General features: G+C 53.7%; 1 protein-coding gene across 2 annotated transcripts in view; it reads left to right on the top strand.

The window, feature by feature from the left end:
• Window positions 1-3,639: 3,639 nt before the first annotated feature.
• The window catches only part of SCUBE1 (signal peptide, CUB domain and EGF like domain containing 1), a 137,741-nt gene continuing 114,846 nt past the window's right edge, over window positions 3,640-26,534 (top strand). For both annotated transcript variants that reach the window (XM_024127391.2, XM_024127390.2), the window contains exons 1-3: window positions 3,640-3,727; window positions 7,386-7,517; window positions 26,091-26,219. In XM_024127391.2, coding sequence (XP_023983159.1) covers window positions 3,640-3,727; window positions 7,386-7,517; window positions 26,091-26,219 — 349 coding nt within the window. The remainder of the gene's footprint in view (window positions 3,728-7,385; window positions 7,518-26,090; window positions 26,220-26,534) is intronic.

The raw sequence follows: 26,534 nt of genomic DNA, 5'->3' as shown, positions 1-26,534 counted from the left end.
CCGGTCCGGGAGGATCCCACATGCCGCGGAGCGGCTGGGCCCGTGAGCCATGGCCGCCGAGCCTGCGCGTCCGGAGCCTGTGCTCCGCAGCGGGAGAGGCCGCAACGGTGAGAGGCCCGCGTACCGAAAAAAAAATAAAAATAAAAAAATAAATTAAAAAAATAAAGAACAACTGAGAATCAAGAGAATTCTTCCTGGGGAAATAAAAAAAAGTAAGGTCTTCTTATGCTGAAGACTGGGGCCAGCAGGCTGGAGTCGGGGTGGCAGAGGCTGTGTGCCTGGAAGGAACAGAAGCGCTCCTTTCCCCCTCTCCCCTCTGCGGCTCCTCTGAGCCCTGCGAGGTGCCAGCAGGGGGAGCCAAAGGGCCCGGAGGACGGTGGTCCTGCGGGCCGACTCAGAGGCACAGAGGAGGGAGGCGCCCAGGAGAGAGTACGCAGCTGGATTCATTCCCCAAGGTCGCATCAAATAGCCAAAGAATCTTTATCCACTCCCTGCAATAATATGAAGGCTCCGTTAAGGGATGTCTGTCTTGCTTCTTTGTCCATTCATTCATTTATTCAACAGTCATTTCTTAGGCCCCACTCCAGACATGGATCAGCTGTGAGCCCCACTTTCGGGAACCTCCGGTCTGGGAAGAAAAGATGTGAAACCCAGGGTGAGCTGGACTCTGACGGGGAAGCCCCAGGGTCTGTCGGAGCCCAGAGGAGACCCTACACCCTGCCTGGAGGCAGGGGTGGCCAGAAGAGGAGGGGTGAGCCTCGTGAAGGAGGTAAGTAAGGGCGATCCTGGCACCCCGGGCAAAGGCTTGGAGGTGTGAAAGCAAGATGTCTGTGAGGCCATCTTTGCCGGTGGATTGTCAAGGAGAGGACCGCTGGGGAGGGCAAAGGGTGTCCCACGAAATGTTCACGGGTTGTTTGGAAGGTGATGGGGAGCCATGGAATGTTCCCTCCCAAAGTGACTGTCTGATTCACGCCTGGGCCTCCACTTGCCTAGCTCAGTTTCCAGAGGCTGCGAGACACCCCTGGCTGGAGTCCAGACAGACGGGATCTCACCCCACCAGCCCATCCTGGCTGCACAGACACCACAGTCTCTGTGAGCAGCTGTCTTCCATGTCACCATCACCCACGTGCAGCGCTTAACAGTTTGCGAGATGCTTTGAGGACATCCACTCCTAGGCCCCCACCTTCTCTCCCTCAGACCTTGCACGTGGATTTGTCCATCTCGGAAATCTCCTGCTCATAATTGGTGCCCAGTTCTAGGCTCATGTGCCCTGGGAGGCCTCCCTGACCACCCCTGGGGCAGAAGTGACCACCTCTTTCTCTGTCACCTCCTTCAGTGCATACATGGGGGGCTTCTGAGTGTGTGTCTCCAGCCCTCTCCTCCTCCGCTCCCTGACTCCTCAGCCCAGACCATGATCTCCTCCTGGAAGGAACCACTTTTTCTCTGCACGCCCTGAAGGGGCAGGCTAGGGACTGGACTTGCTGTGAGTGAGTGAGAACTGCCTCCAGGATCTGGGGGGTCACAGTCTCACAGGCCACCACCCTGCTTCCATTTCCTCCTTGATCTGGGGGGACAGAGCCTGGAAGAAGAATCCCCTGCTACCGTCAAGCTTGGGAGGCACCTGGCCAGGGGTGAGGGGCCCCCTGACCAACAAGCACATTAAAGGGCATTGTTTCTAGTTGGTTAGAGCCCCTGAAAGGACGTGCCCTCCTGCCCCAACTCACCTCTCTTGTCCTGTTACCTAACGCACAAGAACTTTCTCCCCCAGAAACCCGAAGCCACACCACTGGGAGGAGGGCAAAATAAAGCCTGATAACAGGGTCTCCCAAATTAAGCCACCAGCTGGAGCAACCACATGGAAGGAAATGTCTGGTGTGATGGGAGGTAAGGCTGGCCCTCTCTGCATGTGGGGGACCCCTTGCCTCAGCCAGCAGGCCAGTGCCACAAGCTGTTTGTGATATGAAGTCAGATTGGGAGCAAGGTGGCTGGACGGATTCAACTTTCCAGGACTGCGGACACTACCTACAGAAGGTCACGTGAGTGTGTGTGTGGTCACGTGTCTGTGTGTGAGAGGCTGTGTGCCTGAAGTGTGTGAATGTGTGTGAGGGTATGTGTCTGTGAGGACATATATGAGTGTGTGTATGAGTGAGAGCATGTATGCCTGAGGGTGTGTGTTGGAGGGTGTATGTGAGTGTGTGTGTGTGTGTGTGTGTGTTGGGGGGCAGGATGGGAGCTGGTGGGGAGAGGAAAGTTGGGTGTGGACTGGTGCAAGCAGAGTGGACAAAAAGAGGAAAGTCTTGTCTTTCAGGCAGGCCTGGAGAGCAGGAGAAGAAAAAAGGAGCTCTTATTGGTGGTTGTCAAGGAGATGGGCCTTGGGGTTTGCTGAACTTTCTTCCCTTAAAGCGTCCTGCCTGGGGCTGAGAAGGGCCATTTATTTCCAGCCTCACCTCCCAGGTGGGGGTCTCAGGTCTGAGTCCCGAAGGAGTCAGGTGTAGACTCCAGGCCAGGCCAGAGCAATTCTTGGGTGGAATGACCCGATGCTTGCTCTTCCTGCCCCCAGCCCACCATCCCGCGGGGTCTGGCACTCGGAGGCCCTAGGCCTTGCATTCTGGGACTGGGGGTGGGGGCGGGGTGGGCATCAAACTTTGCTGGGTAAGAGGTCAGCCCCAAGATGGGCTGCGCTGGCCAGGACTGACCGCAAAGCAGACACGGAGTTTTCCTGGCACCCCTACAGACATGGATCCTGCAGCAGTCCTATGACAAGCACATTTATAGGCCATTGTCCTTTGGGGAGTGGTAAATAGTTCATTTGTGGGTTTTTTGTTTGTTTTTTTAACATCTTTATTGGAATATAATTGCTTTACAACGTTTTGAACGTAAATTTTTAAAACGATCTTCAGGATTTTTTCCTGTCTGGCTTCTTCGCCGCTGCATTGCCAGAGACTGGCACACAGTAGGTGCTCAATAAACATTACCGAATGGACAAACGGGCAATTCTGCTTTGAGCGGTTTGCGTTTCTTTCACTACAAATGGATGCCGCTGGGCCTTTCTCGACCTCCGAGGGACGGTTGGCAGGCCCCCTCCTCTCCCGTGTGTGTGTGTGTGTGTGTGTGTGTGTGTGTGTGTGTGTGTGTGTGTGCGTGCGCGCGCTTGTGGGTGGATGGGTACTGCCCCCAAAGGAGCGGCCACCCTCGACGACAGGGGCTGGGGGGCGCGGGTGGGGGGGCGGTGATCGAGGAACAGAGGGAGGGAGAAGCCTCAGAGGCAGCTCCAGCCTGGCCTAGACCGCGTACCCCACGGCCGAGCGATCCGGCGCCTACCCCCCACCTGCCGCCCGCCCAGAGGGGAGGGGGCGCCCCCAGACTCCCGGCCCGACACCACCCCCGCCCCTCCCTTCCCCTCCCCCCGCTGGCGGGAGGCCGGCACCCATTGGCCGGCCGCTCACGGAGCCCCGCCCCCGGCAGCAGCGGGCCAATGAGCTCGCGGCTGTCAGCTCGTCAGCCGCGCCGGCTCGGAGACTGAGAGCCCGAGCGTTGGCCGCGGAACCAGAAGCTCCGAGCGCTCGCCGAGCTGCCGGTCGGTGGGGTCCTCGCGCCCCGCACACCCGCACGCACGGCCCGGCCCGGCCCGCAGTGAGCATGGGCGCGGCGGCCGTGCGCTGGCACTTGTGTGTGCTGCTCGCCCTGGGCGCGCGCGGGCGGCTGGCGGGGGGCAGCGGGCTCCCAGGTAAGCCCTGAGCCGGTGGGCGGCGGGCGCTCGGCGGCGGCGGCAGGGTCCCGGGCGGGCCCCCAGCCCCGCGCCGTCGGGAGGGCCACAGCCCGCGCGGCCCCGCGCCCCGCCCTGCCTTTTTGCAAAGTAACTTCTGCGGCCGGCGCGGGGCGCCCCCTCCCCGCAGCCCGGGCGGAGCGAGGCTCCCGGGGCCCGGCGGGGCCGCAGCATGGGGCGGGGTGGGCTGAAGCCCCGTGGGTGGGGGGAGTGTGAGGGCGGGAGGAAGAAAGAAAGCGCGACGGCCCGCCGAGGGCCCCCCGCCGTCCCCCGCTCCCCGCCTGAAGGCGGGAGGGAGTGGGGACCCCCGGAGCCAGACGGGCGCTCCCCCAGGGGAGACGGGAGCGCGGGCGGCAGGAGGCCCAGAGGGGAGACCCGGAGGAGGTGAGCAGAGGGGAAAAGGACGGACGCAGAGAGAAAGAGAAGGGGGAGGTGGTAGATGGAGAGACAGACTGACAGAAAAGGAGGCACACAAAAGGACACAGGAAGAAAACCCCAGAGAAAGACAGACTGGAAGAGTGGAGACCAGAAAGACCAAAGAGGGGAAGGAGGAAACCGCAGGGAGTAAGGAGGCAAATGAGCGCAGGAAGGAAAAAGCTCAAAAGAGGGAGGTGTGAGGGCAGGACTAAGGGATGGGGAGGAGGAGAGAGAAGGAGAGGTGCAAGCAGAGAGGCGCCAGAGAAAGCGGGGGGGGGGGGGGGGAGGACCCGGGGAGGGAGGAGGGAGCGAGACAGAGGGAAGGAGAGGAGGACGGGCATGGCTGGAAAGCCACGGACAGATGGACAGACAGGAGGGGGAGGACTGAGGGAAGACACAGATGAAAGGAGATGCATGGGAACCAGAGGGAGGGGAGCCCAAACATCGGACGCGGTGAGGGGGTCCAGGAGAGAGAGGCAGGAGACACAGGAGAAGGGAACCAGCATCGAGCATCAGGCGTGGGGCATGGTTGGGGCAGGCAGCAGAGGCGAGGTGGGAGTTCCCCCTGGATTTCGCAGGGACCCCGGCACTCCAGCCCTTCCCCTCCTGCTCTCTCTGGTGTCCGGAAGGGGCTGTCCCCCAAAGCTGAAGACACATTCTCTCCTCCCACATCTGACCCTGTCCCATGGAGGAGCTTCTTTCCTCTCCCTCCTTGGAGGGAGGGGAGAGACCCTGCTGCGCTCTCTCTGGCTTCTCTGAGCTCCCCTGGCTGCTGCGTGGGGCTCCCTGAGGTCTGTGTTTGGTGGCAGGAAGTCTATTCCTGGGAGTTACACCCTGAGTGAGGATGTCGGGCTGTTGAAACTATTCCACTATTGGAGCCGAGCTGTCTTTCCTGTGGCCCCAAGGGAAACTGGGCCCTCCTGCCACACCCCTGTGTGTCTGTGGGCGTCTCTCCTGGGCTTTGAGGTCCCTCAGCCCTGTTTGATTGTTCCTGTATGCGCCTGTCTCCCTGTCTCTTGGTCTCTCCGCTGTCTGTCTGCGCTCCCCATCCCCAGCCCCACCCCATGGAAGGCTTGTGCTGTGAAACCACTAATGTCAAACAAGCACCTGTGATGGGAGGACTGGGCTGGGTTGTCCAGGCCAGGACTGTGGCCAGGGAACCTGCAAGAACCCATGGCCTGTGTTTCCTCTCCCTCTGTCCTCGAACTCGCGTGCCCTCTCCCCGGCACCCACCGGAAGACATGTTTAAAAGGTGTGTTGGGAGGTGCCCGCACTGCCCCTTGGCTCACATCCATCCATTTCCATCCCACGAAGACACGTACCTATGTGTGAGATTTTGGGGGCACAGGGGGCTCCAGAGCCCCAGGCGGTTTACCTCGCTCATCACTGCGCACTGACCCCTGGGAAGTGGGGAGAGCTGGATCTGTGGTCCATTGCCCCTGCTGGTCCCGTCTCAGAAGCGGCCCCAGTCCTCTGCCCCTAGAAGGGTGCACATTGCCCCTCTCTGGTCTCTGGCTTCCTGCCCTTGAGACTGTGCCACCCCTCTCGGGGATCCCTCTGTGGTCACTTCTCCAGAGGGGGATGTTCTGCTGGCCTGAAGTTCCTGCTGGTCCCTGGCCATCTGATGGCTGGCTCTGGTCTCCTACACAGACTGCCTCCTGGCCCCCGTTCCACCTTCCTCTGGGCAGCTGTAGAGGATGGGCCGCTCACCTGAGCAGATACAACCACCCTGAGAAGGGATGCCACCTTGTGTGTGTGTGTGTGTGTGTGTGTGTGTGTGTGTGTGTGTGTGTGTGTGCGCGCGCGCGCGCGCGCCCAAGCGTGCAGGGAGGTGATTCTGTTGTGTTTCTTTTTGATGCCTCTCTTCCTTTAGGGGCAGACTGGGGCCTTGGGGACTAGGGCACGGGAGGAAGAGTCCTGGGTGGGGGGCAGTGGTTCTCTCACAGAGGCCCCCCCATGCAGATTTGGAACCCAGATGCCATTCAGGGGAGTAATTCAGAGTGGACAATCTTGAGGGCCAGACAGGCCGGGGTGTGGCCGGAGGCATGAAGAGCGGAGGCCATGCTGGGACTTCGCCAGGCTCGTCCCTGGGTGGCTGCCCTCGGGGCGGCTCCTGGGAGTTCCCTGTGCTCCCCTCTGGGTCCTTCTGTCTGTCTGTCATCCATCTGTATTCTATTCATAGCTGGCTGGAAGCAGCACGGCACGGGGAGAAGCTCTGGACCTGCTTCCCCGAGTCGGAGTCCAGGCTCTGCTCCTAATGAGCTCTCGACCTGCAACAGACTTCCCTGGGCCTCAGTTTCCTCATTTGTAACCCGAGCAATGAGCCTAGAGTACAGCTACGGTTCTTCTGGCTGCGCCGTTCTGTGCTCTCAGGGTCCTCTCCCTGTCTGAGCTCGGGGGTGGGCGGGAGATGTATACACAGATACCCAGAATCTATTGTACGTGATTTGCCCAGCAGCTGTTCCGACTGAAGGTGCAGGCGGGTGTCTGGGTGTGTTGGGGGCAGGAGGTGGGGAGTGGCAGGAGCCCTCACACCCTAACTTTAACTGGGGTTCGGAAGTTGGAGTGTGAGAACCAGGGTTGAACCTAGATTGCCGAGGTGGGGAGGTTGGGGAGATCGGAACCATCCATGAGGCAGGCTAGCCCCGTCGAGGGTATGGGTCCGTGGAGGCCAGGTGAAGAATCCTGTATTTCTACAGCCTAGGGGGCCCATGTCCAGATCTCCTTCGCGGGCCTGCTGGTTTAGCCTCTGCTCAGTGCGCCATGCTAGCCTCTGTTTCCCCATCTGTAACCCAAAGGGGACGGATTTAAATTCCTCCGAGGACGCTTCTGGCTCTAAATTCTAGCATAAGGAGAGTGGAGGAGCGATGGAGAGATGCTTGTGAGGAGAGCAAGACATACAGAGAGGCTTTTCCGCGCTCTGTTCCCACGCCTCCGTTTTCTCATCTTTTTAGTGGGAGTAATGGCTCTACTTACTGGAATTGTTGTGAAAATAAATAAGACCCGGCATTCTGGTAACATTGTACCTGGCACAGAGTAGCCACCCCAAAGATGCTACCAGTCACTGCCTGTCACACCCGGTGGTCATATGATGGCTACCCCGGTGATCGATGGAAGGGCGAGAGACAGAAGGAACTCCCTGCCCCGCGCTAGCTGCCCACTTCTTCGGGCCACACCTCACTCGTGGTTCCCCCTCCAACAGGGGCCGTCGACGTGGACGAATGCTCGGAGGGCACAGACGACTGCCACATCGATGCCATCTGCCAGAACACACCCAAGTCCTACAAATGCCTCTGCAAGCCAGGCTACAAGGGGGAAGGCAGACAGTGTGAAGGTGAGCCCAGCCCAGCCCTCCAGCCAGACCCGTGGGCACCACAGTCATTGCGGGCGGCCTCTGTCAGCCTTGGGAGGGAGGCTGCGGGCTTCCCGGGAACCTGTGCTGCTTCCTTGGAGGAGATATTTGGAGTCATGGGGTGCTTAACTCTCCCTGGGTTTGAAACTTTGGTTTGTTTGTTTGTTTGTTTGTTCGTTTGTTTTAAAGAAATTGAAATGGAGCACTGAATGATATATTTGTCCATCTGTCCCTGACTGGATGTGTGTGGGGTAAAGGCCTGGGGTGACCCCACCAAGGTCCCTAGTTTCAAACCTGAAGCTACCCGTGTACCCTGTGTAGCTTCCCCAAGGGAGCTGCGCCGTAGCAGCCACAGCGTCTGTGGGGCTGGCTCAGGTCTTCGGTCTTGAGGACAAGAGCTTGGGCAGAGACTGGTGGCTGTGTGATGTCCGTCCGTCTGTCCAGCCTTCCTTCCCCGCACCGGGGGTGCTGGTTTGGCCGCGTGGCCTAGCAGGCTGAAGTTTGGAGGGGAGAGCAGCCTCAGCTGTCTTCGGAGCCAGGACTTTCCAAGCCGGACAGAACCTTTGGGGACATTTGTCCAGGAGGGTCTGTGTGGCCATTCTGCCTCCGAGGATCTGGGGCAGGGCCCGGCATCAGGGGGCTGGAGACAGCTCTCTACGTGACTGCTGTGCACCCCTGGGTGAGAATCAGGATCCAGATCTTCCCTGTCTGCCCCCACTTCACAGATGAGGAAAACTGAGGCTCAGACTGGAGAAGCCTCTTCTGCAAGGTGCCCGTGTTTCACAGTGGCATGGCCAGTACTCGAACCCAGGTCTCTTAATTCCCACCCAAGGCTCTCTAGCATCTCCTTATCTTCTCCCTGAGCCCTGCCAGCTTCCTTTTTCCAAGTGTGAGATTCGTGTTAGGAAAGTGGCACACCTGAGAACAAGGTGGGTGCCTCTTCCTTCTGTATAAGGCTTTACAGGAGCTGTGGGTTTTGTAGGAGATGCGGCTCTGCCTCCTCGGGATGCTGACATTGTTTATCCATCTCATTTGTTGGGCATCTACTTAAGGCTGAGTGCTGGACAGATGACACTGTCCTGGATCGTGCCTGGTTTGGCCACATCCCTGGCCTTGCTTGGGGCCCAGAAGCCGGAGCGGGGAGCTGGCGCCTACCCACGGACCTCTGGAAAGAGGCCAGGCTGGAGGCAGATAGAGCAGGCTGGCTGCTGGCAGAGCCTGGATGTTAGCTTGGAGGTTCCAGCTGACACATGTGCGGCTCTGTGCAACCGTTTTCTGACCTTCTGCTCTGCCCTCTGGCCGGGGAGGGCCCAGGGTGACCCCCATCTCTTCCGGTTTAAGCCACTGACCCAGCCTGTTCCTCCTCCAGCCCGGCTCCTTAGGTCGCCTCCTGCTGTCCCCTGCCCAGGATGCCCATGCTTTGTGTCCTACCTGTTGCCCGGAAGTCGTGCAGAGTCCAGCTCCAGCTTTCCAGTCTGCTGGAGCCCAGGTTGGCGTTCACACTCACTGGCTCTGGGGGCCTGATGTCCTCAGTATGAGGATAAAAGAGAATGAGGCTTGTGAATGTACTTCAGGAACTGCCAGGAGCCCTGTCTCTCCAGGCTGGCTCTGACCTCTGCCCTCACTTCCTGAAGCACAGAAGGCCCTGTGCCCTGGCCACACATATATATACCAGGCCAGTCCGTGTTTCTGAGACCCAGCTCAGGTTTTCCGCCTTCTGGGAGCTCCTTTCCCTCCCTTTATGTCCTGGCTAATTCCTAGTGAATCTTCAGGGCATCCTGAAGATTGAATGACACACTGTGTAGCATACCAGGGCCCTGCCAGCCTCAGTGCCTGGCTCACAGTAGGTACTCAGTATACAGTACGTGCTCAACATACAGGGGAAGGTACCATTACCGCATTGTCACCATCGTCATCATCTGTTCTCACCCCCTCTCGCAGTGGTTTTAGGCTCAAATGACATCATGTATGGTGAAGACCTTTGCAAATCGCCCACTGCTGCATACCTCAGAGGTGATAGTTATGGTGCAACCTGGTCCCTCCCCTAAAGGAGCTTCAAGTCTAGTTGGGGTGCATGAGCTGAAATTGTGTATCAGTGGAAATTCTTAAAGAGCTGGTGAGGATTGTACGGGTGGTAAATCGGCAGCTGTTGAGCTGCCGTGTGAACAGCCTGGAGAGCAACTGCCAGAAGCCGAAGGAGGGGCCGTTTGGCCACTTGCTCCCGAAGCGCTCTGTGAACGAGTGCTGCTGTGGGCTCTGGGGACCTGAGTGGACGCTGTCCCACCTGCACTGCGGTTTTCTCCTCCTTGGGGACCCGCCTGCAGTCATCGGTCAGAACCGGTGGAGCCTGCTGGTGTGCTCACCCGCGGGCCATCAGACCCCCACCGGCTTCCCCAGGAGGACCTTGCAGAGATTTCTGGAGGCTGTGGGATCTGGAGGGGCTTGCAGGCCCTGGGCAGTAGCTGCCTAAAGGGCCGCGGGGATCATCCAGGTGTTCACTTCCTGGCTCACAGGTGGAGAAATGGAGGCCTGAGAAGGCAGGGGTCTTGTGTGAGTTGGGACTAGAGCCCAAGTTTGGTGGGCCCGTTTCGCCACGCTGCCATTTCTGCACACAGTTATGGCTGTCTGGGGCTCTCTGTTCTGAGAAGAGGGAATGAACGGTCAGTATTCAGTTGAACATAGTGGTTAAAGCATGGCCTTTGGAGCCAGACTGCTTGGGTGTAAATCCTGCCCGTGTAGCCTGGACAAGTTACTAGACCTTCTTTTGTTTATTTGTGAAATAGGGATAATAAGAGTCCTACCTCATAAAGATGGTGTGAGAATTCAGTGAATTAATGTATATAAAGCATGTGAACAGAGCCTGACACAGAGGGCACACCGAATAAGCATTAGCTGCTGTTACCGTGATGATGCTGGTGGTGATGGTGGTACTAACGGTGGTGTTAACAGTGACGACACAGATGATAGTGATATTTTTTTTTTTTTTTTTTTTTTCTGATGTGGGCCTCTCACTGTTGTGGCCTCTCCCGTTGCGGAGCACAGGCTCCGGACGCGCAGGCTCAGCGGCCATGGCTCACGGGCCCAGCCGCTCCTCGGCGTGTGGATCCTCCCGGACCGGGGCGCGAACCCACGTCCCCTGCATCGGCAGGCGGACTCTCAACCATAGTTTTTTTTTTTTTTTTTTCCTCAGATGATAGTGATATTGATGGTGAAGGTGAAGTTGTTGATGATATCGATGATCATAACGTTGTCCAATATATGCAAGGGGTGAAGCCTTGTCTTTCCAACAACTCCCAGCTTGGAAGTGGGGTGTTCTGGTTCACTGACTATTCGGATAAACCACATGCATATATCCGTATCCCCACAGAGACATACAGACGTGTGTGCCATTCACAGATGACCGTTTACCAAGAATGTGCAATAAAAGATACGAGTGACAGAAGGCTTTCCTTTGTTCTACTAACCCTACTCCAGGATTGGCAAATAGCATGCTGCCACCTTCTCCCACAGCAGACATCAGTAATCAATCACCGGACCCTCCAGACAGCCATTTCTACTTTAGATGAAACCTGCTTTCCCTCCCTGGGCCCCTTTATCTGCAGGTCCTGAGCTGGTGTGGGTTTTGCAGAGCCTGGGGTTGGAGTCTGGGAGGAAATGAGTTGCCTTGACCTAGAGATCTGATAGACTTTGCTGTTTACTGTGGTAAACACAGAGGATAGATTCTCAGCAAAGCAGGTCCAGAGAATGTGGCTTCCACGGCCTCCCTAGCTCTCTCCAGGATGAAATCAGCCTATGGCCCCGCCATGTGGGACTGAGTGAGCTTTTCGAACCCTCCACTGTGTTGCCTTGAAACTCCTGCTGCTTGAGGAAAACCCTATAGCAAACCTGGCACCTGAAGCAGCCGGAATCCCCGTCCGGGGACGGTTTCTCACACGCCTTCAAGGCCATCTTGCCATGTGGCCAGTTCACGTGTGATGATGATGGGGCTTCCACGTGTGCAGCCACTGTATTTCCAGGGAGCAGCCTGGGGCCACATGTGGTCAGCTTAATGCTGGCAGGGGACTTACTCTAGCCAGAGTGAGGTGCCTCAGACATTGGGAAAGACCCTGAGCAAAGCTGAGGCTAAATCAGTGTTTTCTTGATGATTTGCATTTCGACAGGATCTGAAGTTGCTCGAGGTAAACTCATGGGTGTGCAGAGCTGGAGTGGACTCGACTGGGCCTCCAGGGCAGCCCCCGGGTTTTACAGATGACCGCCCCGTTTGTTGCCCTCCCCAGGCCCATACAGCCTTCGTTTAGCCCACGTCCCACTACGTTGATGTTTCCCATGTCTCCTCCTGGAATGTGGGCTTCTCCAAGGCAGGGTCTGTCACCTGTTCAGCTCTGACCCCTGGAACCCAGCACCAGGCCTGGCACAGGGCTTAGAAGGCCTCTGTTGGGTGAAAGGGTGGATGGATGAGTCCCAGCGGTCACCTCCTCCGGGAAGCCTTCCCTGATGCCCCAAACGGGTCAGCTGTCACCTGTGATCATCCTTCCTTCAGAGCTCCTGTCACACTGGGTTGTGATGACCTATGTGACTTCACTCAGGGTTGGGCCCAGAGCTGGTGCTGGTGGGCGGTGAATGACCCTTATCAATCTCTGGGATATCAGGAAAGGCCTCCCAGAGCCTCCCAAACTTTGTGGGGCTTTTTGTTTTGTTTTTTGTTTGTTTGTTTGTTTGTTTGTTTTGTGGTATGCGGGCCTCCCTCTGCTGTGGCCTCTCCCGTTGCGGAGCACAGGCTCCGGACGCGCAGGCCCAGCGGCCATGGCTCACGGGCCCAGCCGCTCCGCGGCATGTGGGATCTTCCCAGACCGGGGCGCGAACCCGGGTCCCCTGCATCGGCAGGCGGACGCGCAACCACTGTGCCACCAGGGAAGCCCTGTTTTGTTTTTAATTAATTTATTTAGTTCATTTTTGGCGGTGTTGGGTCTTAGTTGCTGCGTGCAGGCTTTCTCTAGTTGCAGCGACCGGGGGCTACTCTTCGTTGTGATGCGGGGGCTTCTCACTGTGGTGGCCTCTCTTGTTGCGGAGCACAGGCTCTAGGCGCGTGGGCTTCAGTAGTTGTGGCACGGGGGCTCTGTAGTTGTGGCTCGCGGGCTCTAGAGCACAGGCTTAGCAGTTGTGGCGCACGGGCTTAGTTGCTCCGTGGTACGTGGGATCTTCCCGGACCAGGGCTCGAACCCGTGTCCCCTTCATTGGCAGGCGGATTCTTAACCGCTGCGCCACCAGGGAAGTCCGAGCCTCCCAAACTTTGAAGGTTTTATAGATGAAGAAGCTGAGGCCTGAGAGGGGAAGGGATTAGTCCAAGGATATCTGGTGGGGACCAGTGGCAGAATTAGGTTGAGGAAATTGGGCCCAGGGAGGTCAGTCTCTAACCACGTCACCCAGCTGAGAGACAGCAGGGCCTGGATTCCAACCCAGGTCGGCGGTGGGATCCCAGCAGTGGTCCAGGCCCCCGTAAGCCTGTTTGAATGCAGTGGGAGGAGTTCCTCAGCTATGGAGTGTTAGAGGGGGCTGGGGAGACCCTTTCACACCTCCCCTCACTGCCATCAGCTCATGTGAGCCAGGCCCTATGAGCCCTGATAGCTGGGAGATACCCCCTCAGCTAACCACTTTGAACTGCTGTCATTCTCTATCCTTTCCTCTCTAACCATACCCCAGCATCACTGTCTTTATCTAGCTCCTCAAACTCGCCAGCTCCTTCCTACCCCAGGGCCTTTGCACATTCTATTTCCCCATCCCTCTTCATTTAGCTAAGCTGCTGTATGCCCCCTCACCAGGCGCCTTGTGCATGGGCCTTTAGGGGGCCGCCAGGGCCAGCTCTGCGCTGGCCTCCTGGTCTGAATTAGTTGGTCCTGTGTGTACTCTCTTTCTGCCGAGGGGGCAGACCGGGGACAAGGAAGGGGCATTTCATCCCCTTTAAATGCTTCAACTCATTTAACCTTAATTGCTTTGTTTTCATAGACATTCGCTAAGGAAAAGGACCAAATTATAGCCTGAATTGGGTCTTACTAATCTTAATGAAAAGCTCTCATTTATAATCAGGACCAGGCCCCAAACGTGGAGAAAACCACCCTCATACGGCTTGTTTAAATAACTGAGACCCTCTTGATAATCACTGTTTAGTCTGAACCAGCAGTGCACTTCACCCCTTCTATGTGTACTTAATTTTTTAGACCGTTTATTCAAGTGGTTTATTCCACTTGCATGTTCCAACTCGGGCCTTTTCCAAAATGTTATAATTAAAACTCTTGAGGGAAATAACTTTTTGTTTTGGCCACAGTATATCAAATATATTACTTTTTTCCCTTTTTTGTGAAAAGGAAAGAAATGATAACCTTATGGGCATCGGAGATCACAAAATTAGCATGTAGGTAATGACTGTTAATAGTCACTTCCTGAATTTTATATCCCCAGGGTCTACTTGTCAGTCACTGAAGTTAGGTAGATTACAGGGCATGCTGTTAAGTGTTTTAACAAAACTCCTAATAACACATACAGTGATCCATTTAGTTTAACATCAGAAAAAAAATCTTAAGACCAATTGGCCTTCTGAGGGAATAATGTCTATGACCTTATTCAGTCATTTTCATCATCATTATTACACACTTTATTGAGACTCCAGGTAAAATTCTGCTTTCTGGGAGGCCAGGAAAGGGCAGTAGAAGGTGGGCTGGGAGCGGGGAGGAGGGGAAATTCTTCTTCAAGTCTTAAAACGTGCAATTATGCATGCTAATGTGTGCCCTGCAGAAGATGAAAGCGCTCAAGTCCAGCAGACCGGCGGGCAGGAAGAAATTGGATGTGACTTAAAATTCCAAGTTGCTGTCAGCTAGCAATCAGGCAGCGCTGCTTACAACTGGTCCCAGATCTGCTGCAGAGTTTAGGCTTCTTGGAGTCTATGTCCATTTCTGGAAGGAAAAATTGAAAGCTCGAATGGTTGGCGTTCAAGCATTGGAGGTGTTTGGCTCCCTCATCCTCAGTTTGCCCGTGTGTAAAATGTGTCCACTGGACTAGATTCAGTTTAGTGTCAAGAATGTTCACTGAGTACCTACTCTGTGCCAGGCTTGGTGCCGGGGGCCAAGACGTTTTCCTGACCTCCCTGCTTAGGGGAGAGACAGATTGGGAAAGACGTGATCATAACAGCGCGTGGAAAGTACAGCAGTGGAAATACAGACCAGGCTCGGTGAGGGTGAGGACGAGAGAGGGTGCATATCTCTGCCTGGGGAGGGGGGAGTTTGAGAGGGCTCCCTGGAGAGGTGCCGTCTGGGCTAAGTTAGGAAAGCAGAGCGGGTCTGTGACGTCCCTTCCAGCTCTGATGCTCCACGGGAGTGTCTGTAGCAAGGATGCAGAGGCCTGTTTTTGTCCTTGCCGACTCAGTAAGTCCAGCAAGTGACTTAACCTTTCTGAGACCTGGCTCCTTACCCATCAAACGGGAGCAATGGCACCTGCCTCGCAGCATGTGCGTTGGAGTGGGGTTGGGGGAGGGAAAGCCACCTCGCCATATGTGAGAGCGCGTTGAAGACAGCACCAGGGCCTGCACGTCGAGCTTTCTTTTTTCTCTAAATCCCCATTTCTCCTAGGGTTAGAGGGCCTCTGCCCCCACCCCCTCCCCTCGTCTGCAAGCTCCCCAGGCAGCCGGCCTCTCTCAGCCCCTTCCTCCAGGCCCTCTAGCTTCCTCTTGGCCGCTTCTCATTACAGTGGCTGGATTTGTTTTTCCATTGGAGGAATGCTAACCAGAAAAAACCATTATTTCTAAGAAAATAAACCACGGGCCCGTTGGCCTTTGAATGCTACTGAAGTGGATGGCGGCCTTCCCCAAAGGCCTTGAGACAAAGAGGGCCAGAGGGCTTGTGTGTGCAGGCAAGGTCACGGGGTCTCGGAGGGTACCTGGAGGGGGTCCTCCAGATGCGCCAGGGCTGTAGCCCCTGGGAGGAGAGAGTGTAAAACCCCATCTGGCCGGCTTGGACTTCTGGCCTGTTAATTACGGCGGCTGCTGTGGCTCAGCCCCGCTCCCTCCGTGGGCTCCAAGATGCACCCTCTCTCCCGGAGCCACCCTGCCTCTGTCTGGGCCTCCTGCCCCTTGAGTCAAGGGGAGTAGAGCTGGGTGTAGGTCCGTGGAGACCTGGGTGCCAACCTGTGTGACCTTGGGCAGGTCTGTGGACCTCTTGGGCCTTAGTGTGCTGACTGCAGAGCTCAGGGCTGGGGCCAGGTTATCCCAGGCCCCTTTGGACCCCTGCAGCGGGCAGCTCTGTCTTCAGGGCGCTCCCTGCCATGGTGGCACACAGTGCGGGCTAAGTCTGTAGGGGTTCCAGGTGGGCTCCAGCTGGACCGTCCCTTCCCACTGACAGCCCCAAAGGCAGGCCTGGCCTGGCCGGAGCGCTGGCGGCAGGGCTGTCCCCGCGTGAGACGTTCGTCTGCCTCTGGGTCATCCTCCCCCTCTAGGCTGGCAGCTCCTTGTGGCCAGGGTCTGGGCTGCGGGCGAGGGGCCAGGACGGGGAAGGTGCTGGTATAGGAGGGAAGAAGTCGGGGAGGTGGCTGGATCCTCAACGAGGTCCGTGGGCCCTGGCTCCCCATTCACTGAGATGTGGGGAATTCTTCAGGTGATTGTGTCAAGGTTAGGATGGTGGAGTCTGGAACCAACCTGCCTGGCTTCTTCCAGTTTTGGCTTTGCCACTTACTAGCTGGGCGGTCTTGTGCGAGTCACTTCAGCTCTCTGAGCCTCAGTTTCTCTTTCTGTGATGAGAGAAGTTAAGCGCTCCCTACTTGGCCTACAGGAAGGGTTCAGCCACCTGCCATTAGAAGGTGGTGGTGGGGAGTTGTCTCTGCTTTATTGTCATTAGAGAGAAACTCCACTGGGGATTCGGAGAGAAAGAGAATGAGATCAAACTGCACCAGGGCAGCTCAGGCCCCTGCTGCTGGAGCACAGAGGGCAGCCTGTGAGGTCAGGGGAAGACGCCTGAGCTGGGAGTCTTGGTTCAAGTTGCTGTCGGCCTCGACCTGCTGATAGGTGAGCTCCGCAGTTCCCCTCTCTGGGCTCGGTTACCCCTTTATCAAGTCCAGGGGCGCATCAGTGGAGCTCTAGGACCCCAGCTTACCCATTCCAAGTGGCGGCTCAGGCTTTCAGGCAACTGTGCTTCTGATGATCCTCCCGTTGAGTTCCAAGGGGGTTGGGCCCGTGGAACAGCCCCTCTGAGCCTGCAGTTTGCTCAGCGGGTGGGAGAATGCCCATGCCTCCGACTGGTAGGAGAGCGGTGGGAGCCTCAGCTCTGGGCTAGCAGCCTCCTGGGGCCCCTCCTCACTTCCATCTTGAACACTCGGGTAGGTGAGCTCTCTGCCAACCAGGGTGCTTCGGTACCCGCCAGGCCCGATGTCGGAGCCTGGGGACGGCCCCCGGTGAAGGGTCCAGGGTGCTTTGGAGGGAGAAAAGGAGTAATTAACGGGTCCTTTGGGTTTGGTAGGCCAGTCCTGCCTGTTACTTGGGAACCACAAAGCCCACCGTGAGCCCGCGCTGGGCAGGTGGCATTCGAGGTCAGTGCAGGGTGAGCGTCTGCACCCCAGCGGAGCCCCAGAGACTTGCCAGCACGGTGGATGAGAGTGCCGAGAGCATTAACTTAGAAAAACAGCTGTGTTGAGATATGATCCACATACCATACAATGCACCCACTTAAAGTATACGATTCAGCATTTACAGAGTTGTGTATCCATCACAGAAATCAACTTTAGACCCTTTTTATTACTCCAGAAAGAAACCCTGTACCCCTTAGCCATCACTCCCCAGCCCCCCAGTCCCCCAGTCCCTAGAAACCACTCATCTGCTTTCTGTCTCAATAGTTGTGGCCTTTCTGGAGACTTCATATAAATGGAATCCTACAAAACATGGCCCTTTGTGACTGAGACAGCATCCTCTGAAGTCAGGTAGCCTGGCTCACTTCCTGGCTCCACTTGTATTAGCTGTGTGACCTTGGGCAGGGCAGGTGACACCTCTGAGCCTTGGTTTCCCTTGCTGTCGAAAAAAGATGTTGGTACCCACTTCTCAGGGTGCTCATAGCAAAGGTCCTGCACACGGCCTCACACGTCCACGGAGACTCCAATCAAGATGGCTACTCATTCGTTCAATGCCGAGCAGACTTTTGAGGAGACACCGTGCTACTGCTGAGCCTGCAGCTGAACAGGACACAGTTCTTGCCCCATGGAACTCACAGCCTCGAAGGACACATACATCGCAAGTGAGAGTAGTAATAGTGTCCATTCAGGGAGCCGTGGCGTCCAGAGGGTGGGGAGGAGTCCCGTCTGCCAGGGGATCTGCAGGAGCTTCAGGGAGGAGCTGGTGCTGGGGCTCAGTGTGCAGAAGGGTGTGGGTGTCTGTGAAGGGGAAGGAGCTCCGGGCAGAGGAAACAGCACCACCAGAAGCGTGGAGGAGGCCAGGAGCTGTCCAGGCCACTGGAAGAGGTCAGCCAGCAGCTCAGACCCCATGGTTACCTTGGATCATGGGTTGGCTGGGGGGAGGACCTTCCCACCCTCTGGCTGAGCCATGGTCATTGTGTGCAGTTGGGAATGAAAAAGTATATAGATTTGTGTTGGTTTTGCATGACCTTTGACCTTTCCCATAATTAACTGCTGGGCCCACTTCTGGCATTGTCTCAGCAGAAGGGAAACCTGATCGATGGATGCCAGGGGTCCACAGAGAGCGGGTCTCATTACTCAGTCATTACAAACCCAGAGCTTAACCCTGTGCCACCGGCGACGGGCGGGGGTGGCGGGGGGTGGGGGGGGAAGCTTAATCCTTCCTGCTAGGCGGCCCTGCGAAACTACCTTCCCGCGAATGTAATTAGCCAACAAACTGGATTAAGATTTTTTTACCAATAAGGACTCAACTTCCTAAGCCATACATCTCTCCCAGAATGGTTGCCTGATCTAAGGAGTGCACGGTTTTTCCTAAAGCCCCCAGACAAAGGAGAAGGCATGCAAGCGCCCAGCCAGGGAAGGGTTCTTTGTTAGAGCATTTCGTCTCCACTGTCTGCAAGGAATTGTGAGAAAAATGCCAATTTCAAGGGGGAAACGCGAAGGTATTTTCGGTAGTGATCTCTGAGAGTGGAGAGTGAGATGCCTTAAAAATCCTCATTTTGAGAACCTTTCCGATCAGTCTGATTTTTAGGAATAAAATGCCCTAAGTAGTATTAAAATGAGAAGAATCTCTGACTCATAGTAGAATCTCTTATAGGCACTACAGAGTAGATGTATATTTTATGGGGCAGCAAGAATCAGTTTTGAATTAAATGAAGAAAACCATACTCATCCCACTTGAGTCCTTACCAGTGTTGCTGGCACATAAGCACAGCTGTGGGATCGTGTGTGCCTCTGCTGCCATTGTAATACAGGAAAAGTGGAACTGCCTGACCTTTTAATATCCCATAATGAGAAGCTCCCCGTGCTGTTTTTCTCTGCTCTATTGGATGTTGGAAGCTGTTTTCTGTTGGGAATTGAGTTCTCATTAAAAAAAAAAAAATCCAAGCTGAAGAAGGAGCAGGGGTGTTTAAGGCAAGCTGTTGAGACTTCTCGTCCTTAGCATTCAGGTCAGATTTTTTGTCCTGCCCACTTTCTCCGGTGTGAACCATCTCTGTCACTGCCCCTCAACCTCAAGAGCAGGTACAGACCGTGGAAGTAAAAACAATGATGCCTGTGACATCTCCTCCCCACCTTTCTCCTTGATAACTTTTTGGAGCATGAAGCACTTTTTATAAGTATTCATCTCATGCACCCCGAGGATGTGGCTCCAACGGGAAGAGAGCCTGCGTCTGAACGCAGCCCCTGGCAGGATGCCTGAAGGCAAGGTCCTCAGCCATGCTGGGCCTTGTTCTCGGCACCAGTAAAACGGAATCAGCAGTCACACCTGCTTTCCACACAGCTTTGTCACGCCGATCTCTGCTTCTGTGGTCCTGTGGCCATCTTCCCTCTGTGTGTGTGTGTTTTCACATAGTTTTCTCCTTTCTGTCCTAACATCCTCTCTGTGTGTCTATATCCCAATTTCCTTCTTATAAGAACACCAGTCACTGGTTTAGGCCCACCACCCTACTCCACTACAACCTTACCTAAAATTTGATCACATCTACAAAGATCCTAGTTCCAAATCGAGTCACATTCACAAGTACTGAGGGTTAGGACGTCATCAACACATCTTTTGGGGGGACACAGTCCAACTCACAACAGTCCTTTTTTTTTTTTTTTTTTTTTTTTGCGGTACGCGGGCCTCCCTCTGTTGTGGCCTCTCCCGTTGCGGAGCACAGGCTCCGGACGCGCAGGCTCAGCGGCCGTGGCTCACGGGCCCAGCCGCTCCGCGGCATGTGGGATCCTCCCAGACCGGGGCGCGAACCCGGTTCCCCTGCACCGGCAGGCGGACGCGCAACCACTGCACCACCAGGGAAGCCCCACAACAGTCCTTTAAGAGTAAATATCTAGATCAGTCTCGCAAGGCAAAGGAAATAAAAGCAAAAATAAACAAATGAGACCTAATCCAACTTAAAAGCTCTTACACAGCAAAGGAAACCATAAACAAAACGAAAAGACAATGTATGGAATGGGAGAAAATATTTGCAAATGATGTGACCAACACGGGCTTAATTTCCAAAATACACAAACAGCTCATACAACTCAGTATCAGAAAAAACTAAACAAAACAAAAAACCAAAAAACCCAATCAAAAAATGGGCAGAAGATCTAAATAGTCATTTCCCCAAAGAAGACATACAGATGGCCAACAGGCACATGAAAAGACGCTCAAGATCACTAATTATCAGAAATGCAAATCAAAACCACAATGAGGTAGCACCTCACACCAGTCAGAATGGCCATCATCAACAAGTCTACAGGTAATCAACGCTGGAGAGGGTGTGGAGAAAGGGGACGCTCCTACACTGTTGGTAGGAATGTAAGTTGGTGCAGCCACTATGGAAAACGGTATGGAGGTTCCTTAAAAAACTAAAAATAGGGCTATTGTATGATCTAGCAATCCCACTCCTGGGCATATATCCAGAAAAGACGAAAAGTCTAATTCAAAAAGATACATGCACCCCAATGTTCATAGCAGCACTATTTACAATAGCCAAGACATGGAGACAACTCAAGTACCCGTCAACAGACAGTTGGTTTAGAAGATGTGAGATACACACACACACACACACACACACACACACACACACACACACACACGATGGAATATTACTCAGCCATAAAAAATAATGAAATAATGCCATTTGCAGCAACATGGATGGACCTAGAGAATATCATACTAAGTGAAGTGAGTCAAACAGAGAAAGACAAATATTATATGATGTCACTTACATGTGGAACCTAAAAAAATAATACAAATGGTTCAATATGCAGAGCAGAAGCAGACTCACATACATAGAAAACAAATTTATAGTCATCAAAGGGGAGGGCTTCCCTGGTGGCGCAGTGGTTGAGAGTCCGCCTGCCGATGCAGGGGACACGGGTTCGTGCCCCGGTCCGGGAAGATCCCACATGCCGCGGAGCGGCTGGGCCCGTGAGCCATGGCCGCTGAGCCTGTGCGTCCGGAGCCTGTGCTCCACAATGGGAGAGGCCACAACAGTGAGAGGCCCGTGTACCGCAAAAAAAAAAAAAAAAGGGGGTGAGGGGAAGGAGCGTGGGAGGAATAAGTTAGGAGTATGAGATTAACAGATACAAACTACTAAACATAAACTAGATAAGCAGCAGGGATTTACCATATAGCACAGGGGACTATATTCAATATCTTGTAATAACCTATAATGGAAAATAATTGAAAATATATAACTGAATCACTTTGCTGTGCAGCTGAAGCTAACACAATATTGTAAATCAACTAGACTTCAAATTTTAAAAAAAGAGTAAATATCTAGAGAGCTTGGCTCTGCCCCCCTCCGTTCCTTTACCCTCTCCCCGCTCTCCAACTGTCTGTTCCTCATTTTCTGACCTTAACAGTCCTTAAAAAGTGGTCCAACATAGAGAACAGACGGGTGGCTGCTAGGGGGAGGGGTTTGGGGGAGGGATGGAGTGGGAGATAGGGGTTAGCAGATGTAAACTGGTGTATATGGAATGGATGAACAACAAGGTCCTACCGTATAGCACGGAGAACTATATTCACTATCCTATGATAAACCATAATGGAAAAGAATATTTTTTAAAAGAATATATATATATATATATATATATATATATAAAACTGAATCACTTTGTTGTACAGCAGACAGTAATACAACATTGTAAATCAACTTCAATAAAAAAGATTTTTTTTTAAGTGGTCTGAGACTGATGGGCATCTTGGAGGCCTGCAGGACCTCCTCTGGGGCTGATGGCTCTTTGATATGTTTTTTACAATAATAAATCTGCTAGCTTTGGCAGGGATTTTTTTTTGGTTGATTTGTTTATGTGTTTAGCTCTTATGTATTAAAGGAGGAGGCTCACATGATTTTAAAAAACAAAAATTCAAGGCACATACACAGAAAATCAGGGAAGGTTTGGTTTGTGAGCAGACGTTCTCCATTCAGGATGGATGCTGGGCGGGTGGGTAAAGCAGGTTGGCCTCAGAAGCCTGTGAGAGCACTTCAGGCCTGAGGATTGGAGAGGAACCGATCATTCTAAAGGGAGCTCAGATCTGGGGGAATTCTCTGGGACTGGATGTGAGCAGCAAACGTTCCTGCACTCTTCAGCCCATCAGCACCCACTGTGGCCTACACTGTGGGGAGTCAAAGGAAGGAAGAGGCTAGAGTTGTTTTATGGATGATCCAGCAATCTCTTTATAATGTCTTTTGTGTATGGTGATCAAGTAGTTTATCATTTTGATAGTGAAAATGTTGCTGTTAAAAATTATGCCCAGACAACAGGCATAAATTGGAACTATGCCAGGCAAATATGGGTGTATGATTATCCTAATTGGGGAAAGACAAATTTCTCAGACCTTATCACCCTCAAAACAGCTTGTTCAATTGAATTTTATGGATGTGGTGACTCTATAACTGATTGTGTTTCCTTCCTTGCCTTGGTTTCTAGGAAACTGAAAGTCATATTTGTAGCCTTCCTTTTGTAATTGTGCTGGAATTACCAAATGTATTTCTGCTTACATTCCCCAGCTTTCCCTTATTCTGCAACCCTCATTTCTTTTTCTTCATCCTAACATCTGTTCTTTTTGAAAATCTTACTGTATGTATTTTGTAGGCTGTTTAGTTGGAGGATGTTTGAAGTCACTGATGGATGGATGAACAGGTGTTTGGTTGGATGGATGGGTGAATGTTTAGCTGGATAGATGGATGAACAAGTAGGCGTGTGTGTGTGTGTGTGTGTGTGTGTGTGTGTGTGTGTGTGTTTGGATAGGTGGGTGAGTGTTTGGATCAATGAATAGATGGATAGATGGTTAGACATTTAGATGGATAAGTATTTAGATAAATAGATGCTTAGATGAACGGAAAGATGGGTGTCTGGCTGAATATTTAGATGGATGGATGCATGTTTGTATGGGTGGATGTTTGACTGGATAAGTGGATGGGGGAATAGGTGATTGGATAAATGGAAGGATGGGTCAGCTGACTGGATATTTAGATGGATAGATTTTAGCATGCATAGACAAATGGAAGGATGGTTGGGTGGGTATCTGAATGAATAGCTTATTGGAGTGACCAGATGGATGGATAGTGGGTGGGTGGATGGATGTTTGGATGAGTGGATGCATGACTGACTGGCTGGCTATTTGGGTTGATGGGTAGGTGCACACACAAGTGTGTGTGTGTGTGTGTGTGTGTGTGTGTGTGTGTGTGTGTATGGATGTGGTGCAAGTAGAAGGATGAAGGTGTGAATGGATGTTTTGATAATTAGATTATACTTTCTTGGTACATAGGGTAAATGTGCCGAGAGTGAAATAACATATATAAAGTGCTTTGCCTATCAATGCCTGGCATGCCATGGGCATTCTAACTTACTAGAAAGGACATGGGCTTTGTAAACTGAAAGACTTTTGTTTTGATCCTTGCCCTACCACTTACTGTGTGACCTTGAGCAATTACCTCTCCGCCCTTTACTTTGCTTAACCATAGAATGGAGTTAAAATACCTACTCCAGAGGGTTGCTGTGAAAATTAAATAAGCTGGTATATGTTTCAGGAGTAGATAACCTGCATACTGAGGTACAGCATGAGAGAGAGAGAATTCTTCTGCCCAAGCATGGAATAAACGTCCTTCCCCTCGGTCTGACTGATCCAGCCTAAGTCATGTGCCCACCCTGGGACCCAGAGCAGTTGCTCCGCCATCTACTGTCTGCGTTAGACTGATCAGGCTCCACCCCCACAGGTGGAATCGGGCCGTCTTCTTTTGAGTCAGCTGCTTGAATGAGGAAAGGAGGAAGGCAGCAGCTCCGGAGCTGCTGATTCGGACCAGAGGAGAGATCGTGCTCCCGCATACAGGCAGTGGAAACGGGTGACCAGTCAGCAGACTGTACCCATGTTAAGAGTGTAGAACATTCACGCGTCGGTAGCTGATAGGTGTCAGTGGAGAGGTGGAAGGATAACAGTCTTCACTGGGACCGGGAACCCCAGGGAAGTGCAGATTGATGAGTTAAAGTTGGGCCGTGTTGCCTTTGGAGTGAGTGTGGATGATCTGGGGGCAGAGGTGGTTGGATTGGTGTATCTGGGGCTCTAGCAAAAGGTCGGAGCTGAAGAGCTTGGGACGTAATCAATATCGGTCTTTATAAATCCATGTGCCCTTTCAAACACAAGATCTCACGTCCTGCTTTAATGTTATTTAAAACTTCTACGTACATTAAGTATAATGATTAAAAACAATTCAAATGACTTACAGAATTGAGCCTGCTTCCCAGCTGACACTGATGGCCTCTGCAGGCCGGAAACCTCCTGTCTCTTGCACCTTTGGGGATCCAGGCAACTTTATTCTTCCCTCATCATGGCAGGGTGGCTGGGCACCAGGAGGAGGCTGCGCAGCTCAGACCCCGTATTCTAGCACTTTCAGTGCTGCAGTTTTCAATGAAGTTATTCCCTCTGCTGGCAGTGTCCCAGACAGTGCTTGATCACCTCCAGAGTCAGGGAGCTCACTACCTCCTGAGACAGGCCCTGTCTTCCAGATGGACATGCCTACCCGTGAACATTAATCGGCCCCCTTGGCTTTCCCCTACTGTGAGTAGCTCTGCCCTCTGGACCGCTTGGAGAGAGCATGGAGCTGGATGTCTCCTTGTGCCAGCTCCTCAGGCGTTTGCAGGAGTGGCCAGGTTTGCTTTCAGTTCCCTCTCTTCAGGCTGGCCCCTTCCTGGCTTTCGTAGCTGGAGCCTGGCCTCAGAAATCCCTCTTCGACCAGGTAGAGGGGAGACTGCTTCTTCCCACGTGGTAGCCTCTTGCAAAGCACTTCTAGTACTGCTGAGACGGGGCACTACTGCTTCTGGTTTGGCTGTGGGAACACTTCCGGTTCCACTGGGGAACGTCTGGTTCCACTGTGGGACACTTCTGGCTGCCCCCTTTCCTGCTTCTCCGCAGAGCCTGTGGAGATCTGGGTGGGTAGGTTGAACACCCCCCTCCCCTCTGCTGCCCTCGGGGGTTGCACTGGTCGAATCCCACTTATAGCCCTTCTAGGTGTGTGACCGTTGGCAAGGGTTTGGCCTTCTTGTGCCTCGGCTTCTTCGATGCCTTTGTAAGATTGGAATAACAACGATGGTGCCTATGTCTCAGAGTTACCATGGGGACTGGGTCGATGGCTACGCGTGGTGTCGCCCCCGGGACTTGGGCACAGAAGCAGCTCATTGAATGTTAACTAGACTCGCGATTGCTCACCAGGGTCTCTCAAATCTCTCTGGAACTTCAGAACTGATAGCTCTTTGACCCCTGATGGGAAATGTTGAGAAAGACTTGAAACGGCAAAAAGGGTGACCTTTACAAAGGCTATTGGCCATTGTTTTTGAGACAGAAGACTTTGTTGTAACAAGGAAACTGGAGCAGTAGAAATTCAGACTTCAGACGCTGATCTGGAAGGAAACTCTGGGGGGAGTATGTGGACTTTTCTCTCATTCCAGAGGTTACATTTTTTGGTGGTGTGCAAAGTTCATTTATTTCATACACCCTGCCTCACAAGTAATGAAGTCTCCACCTCTGGGAAGCTTTCAAATATCCTGAAAAGAGGCAGTTTGGGGGGATTTTAGACAGGGTCCCTGCGTGCTGTTAGTGTTGAGAGGGCTTCAAAGGGGGGAGGTATGGGTGGGAATCTTGCCTGCTTCTCTGTAGGGGGGAATCTGAAAATCACCCCAGACATGCCTGGCACGTGGCCCTGCTCCCCAAGGCGGTGGCCAACCTCGTGGCAGAGCCAGGCTCTTCATCGGTGTAACCTTTGGGTCCCACGCCCCCAGCAGGGACTTCAGTGAACACCTGTTGAGTGACCCCCTAACCACTCATGTCCTGGTGACTTCAGCAGTGGGGGGAGAGGGGACCCCCAGGCTCTTCCTCTGACACCTCTCGTGCACCTCATTTTGCAGACATCGACGAGTGTGAGAATGACTGCTACAACGGGGGCTGTGTCCACGAGTGCATCAATATCCCGGGGAACTACAGGTGCACCTGCTTTGACGGCTTCATGCTGGCACACGACGGACACAACTGCCTGGGTGAGTGACGCAGCTGTGCCCTGCCCGCTGGGCACACCCTGCCTGTTTCTCAGCTCCGGCTGGCAGCGCTGGGGTAGTGGGAAGAATTGCCCTCTTTTGGTTCCTTGTATTAGTTTGCTAGGGCTGCCGTAACAAAGAAGCACAGCTTGAGGGGCTTAAACAACAAGAATTTATTTTCTCACAGTCCTGGAGGCTAGAAGTGCGAGGTCACGGTGTTGATGGGTCTCTTTTTATTCTGAGGCTTCTCTCCCTGGCTTGCAGCTGGCCCCCTTCTTGCTGGGTGTTCACGTGGTCTTCTCTCTGCGTGCTGGTATC

Source organism: Physeter macrocephalus, chromosome 6, assembly GCF_002837175.3.
Source record: "Physeter macrocephalus isolate SW-GA chromosome 6, ASM283717v5, whole genome shotgun sequence".
NCBI classification, from domain to species: domain Eukaryota; kingdom Metazoa; phylum Chordata; class Mammalia; order Artiodactyla; family Physeteridae; genus Physeter; species Physeter macrocephalus.
Note: the sequence above shows the minus strand (reverse complement) of the source record. Positions and strands in the feature narration are given on the sequence as shown.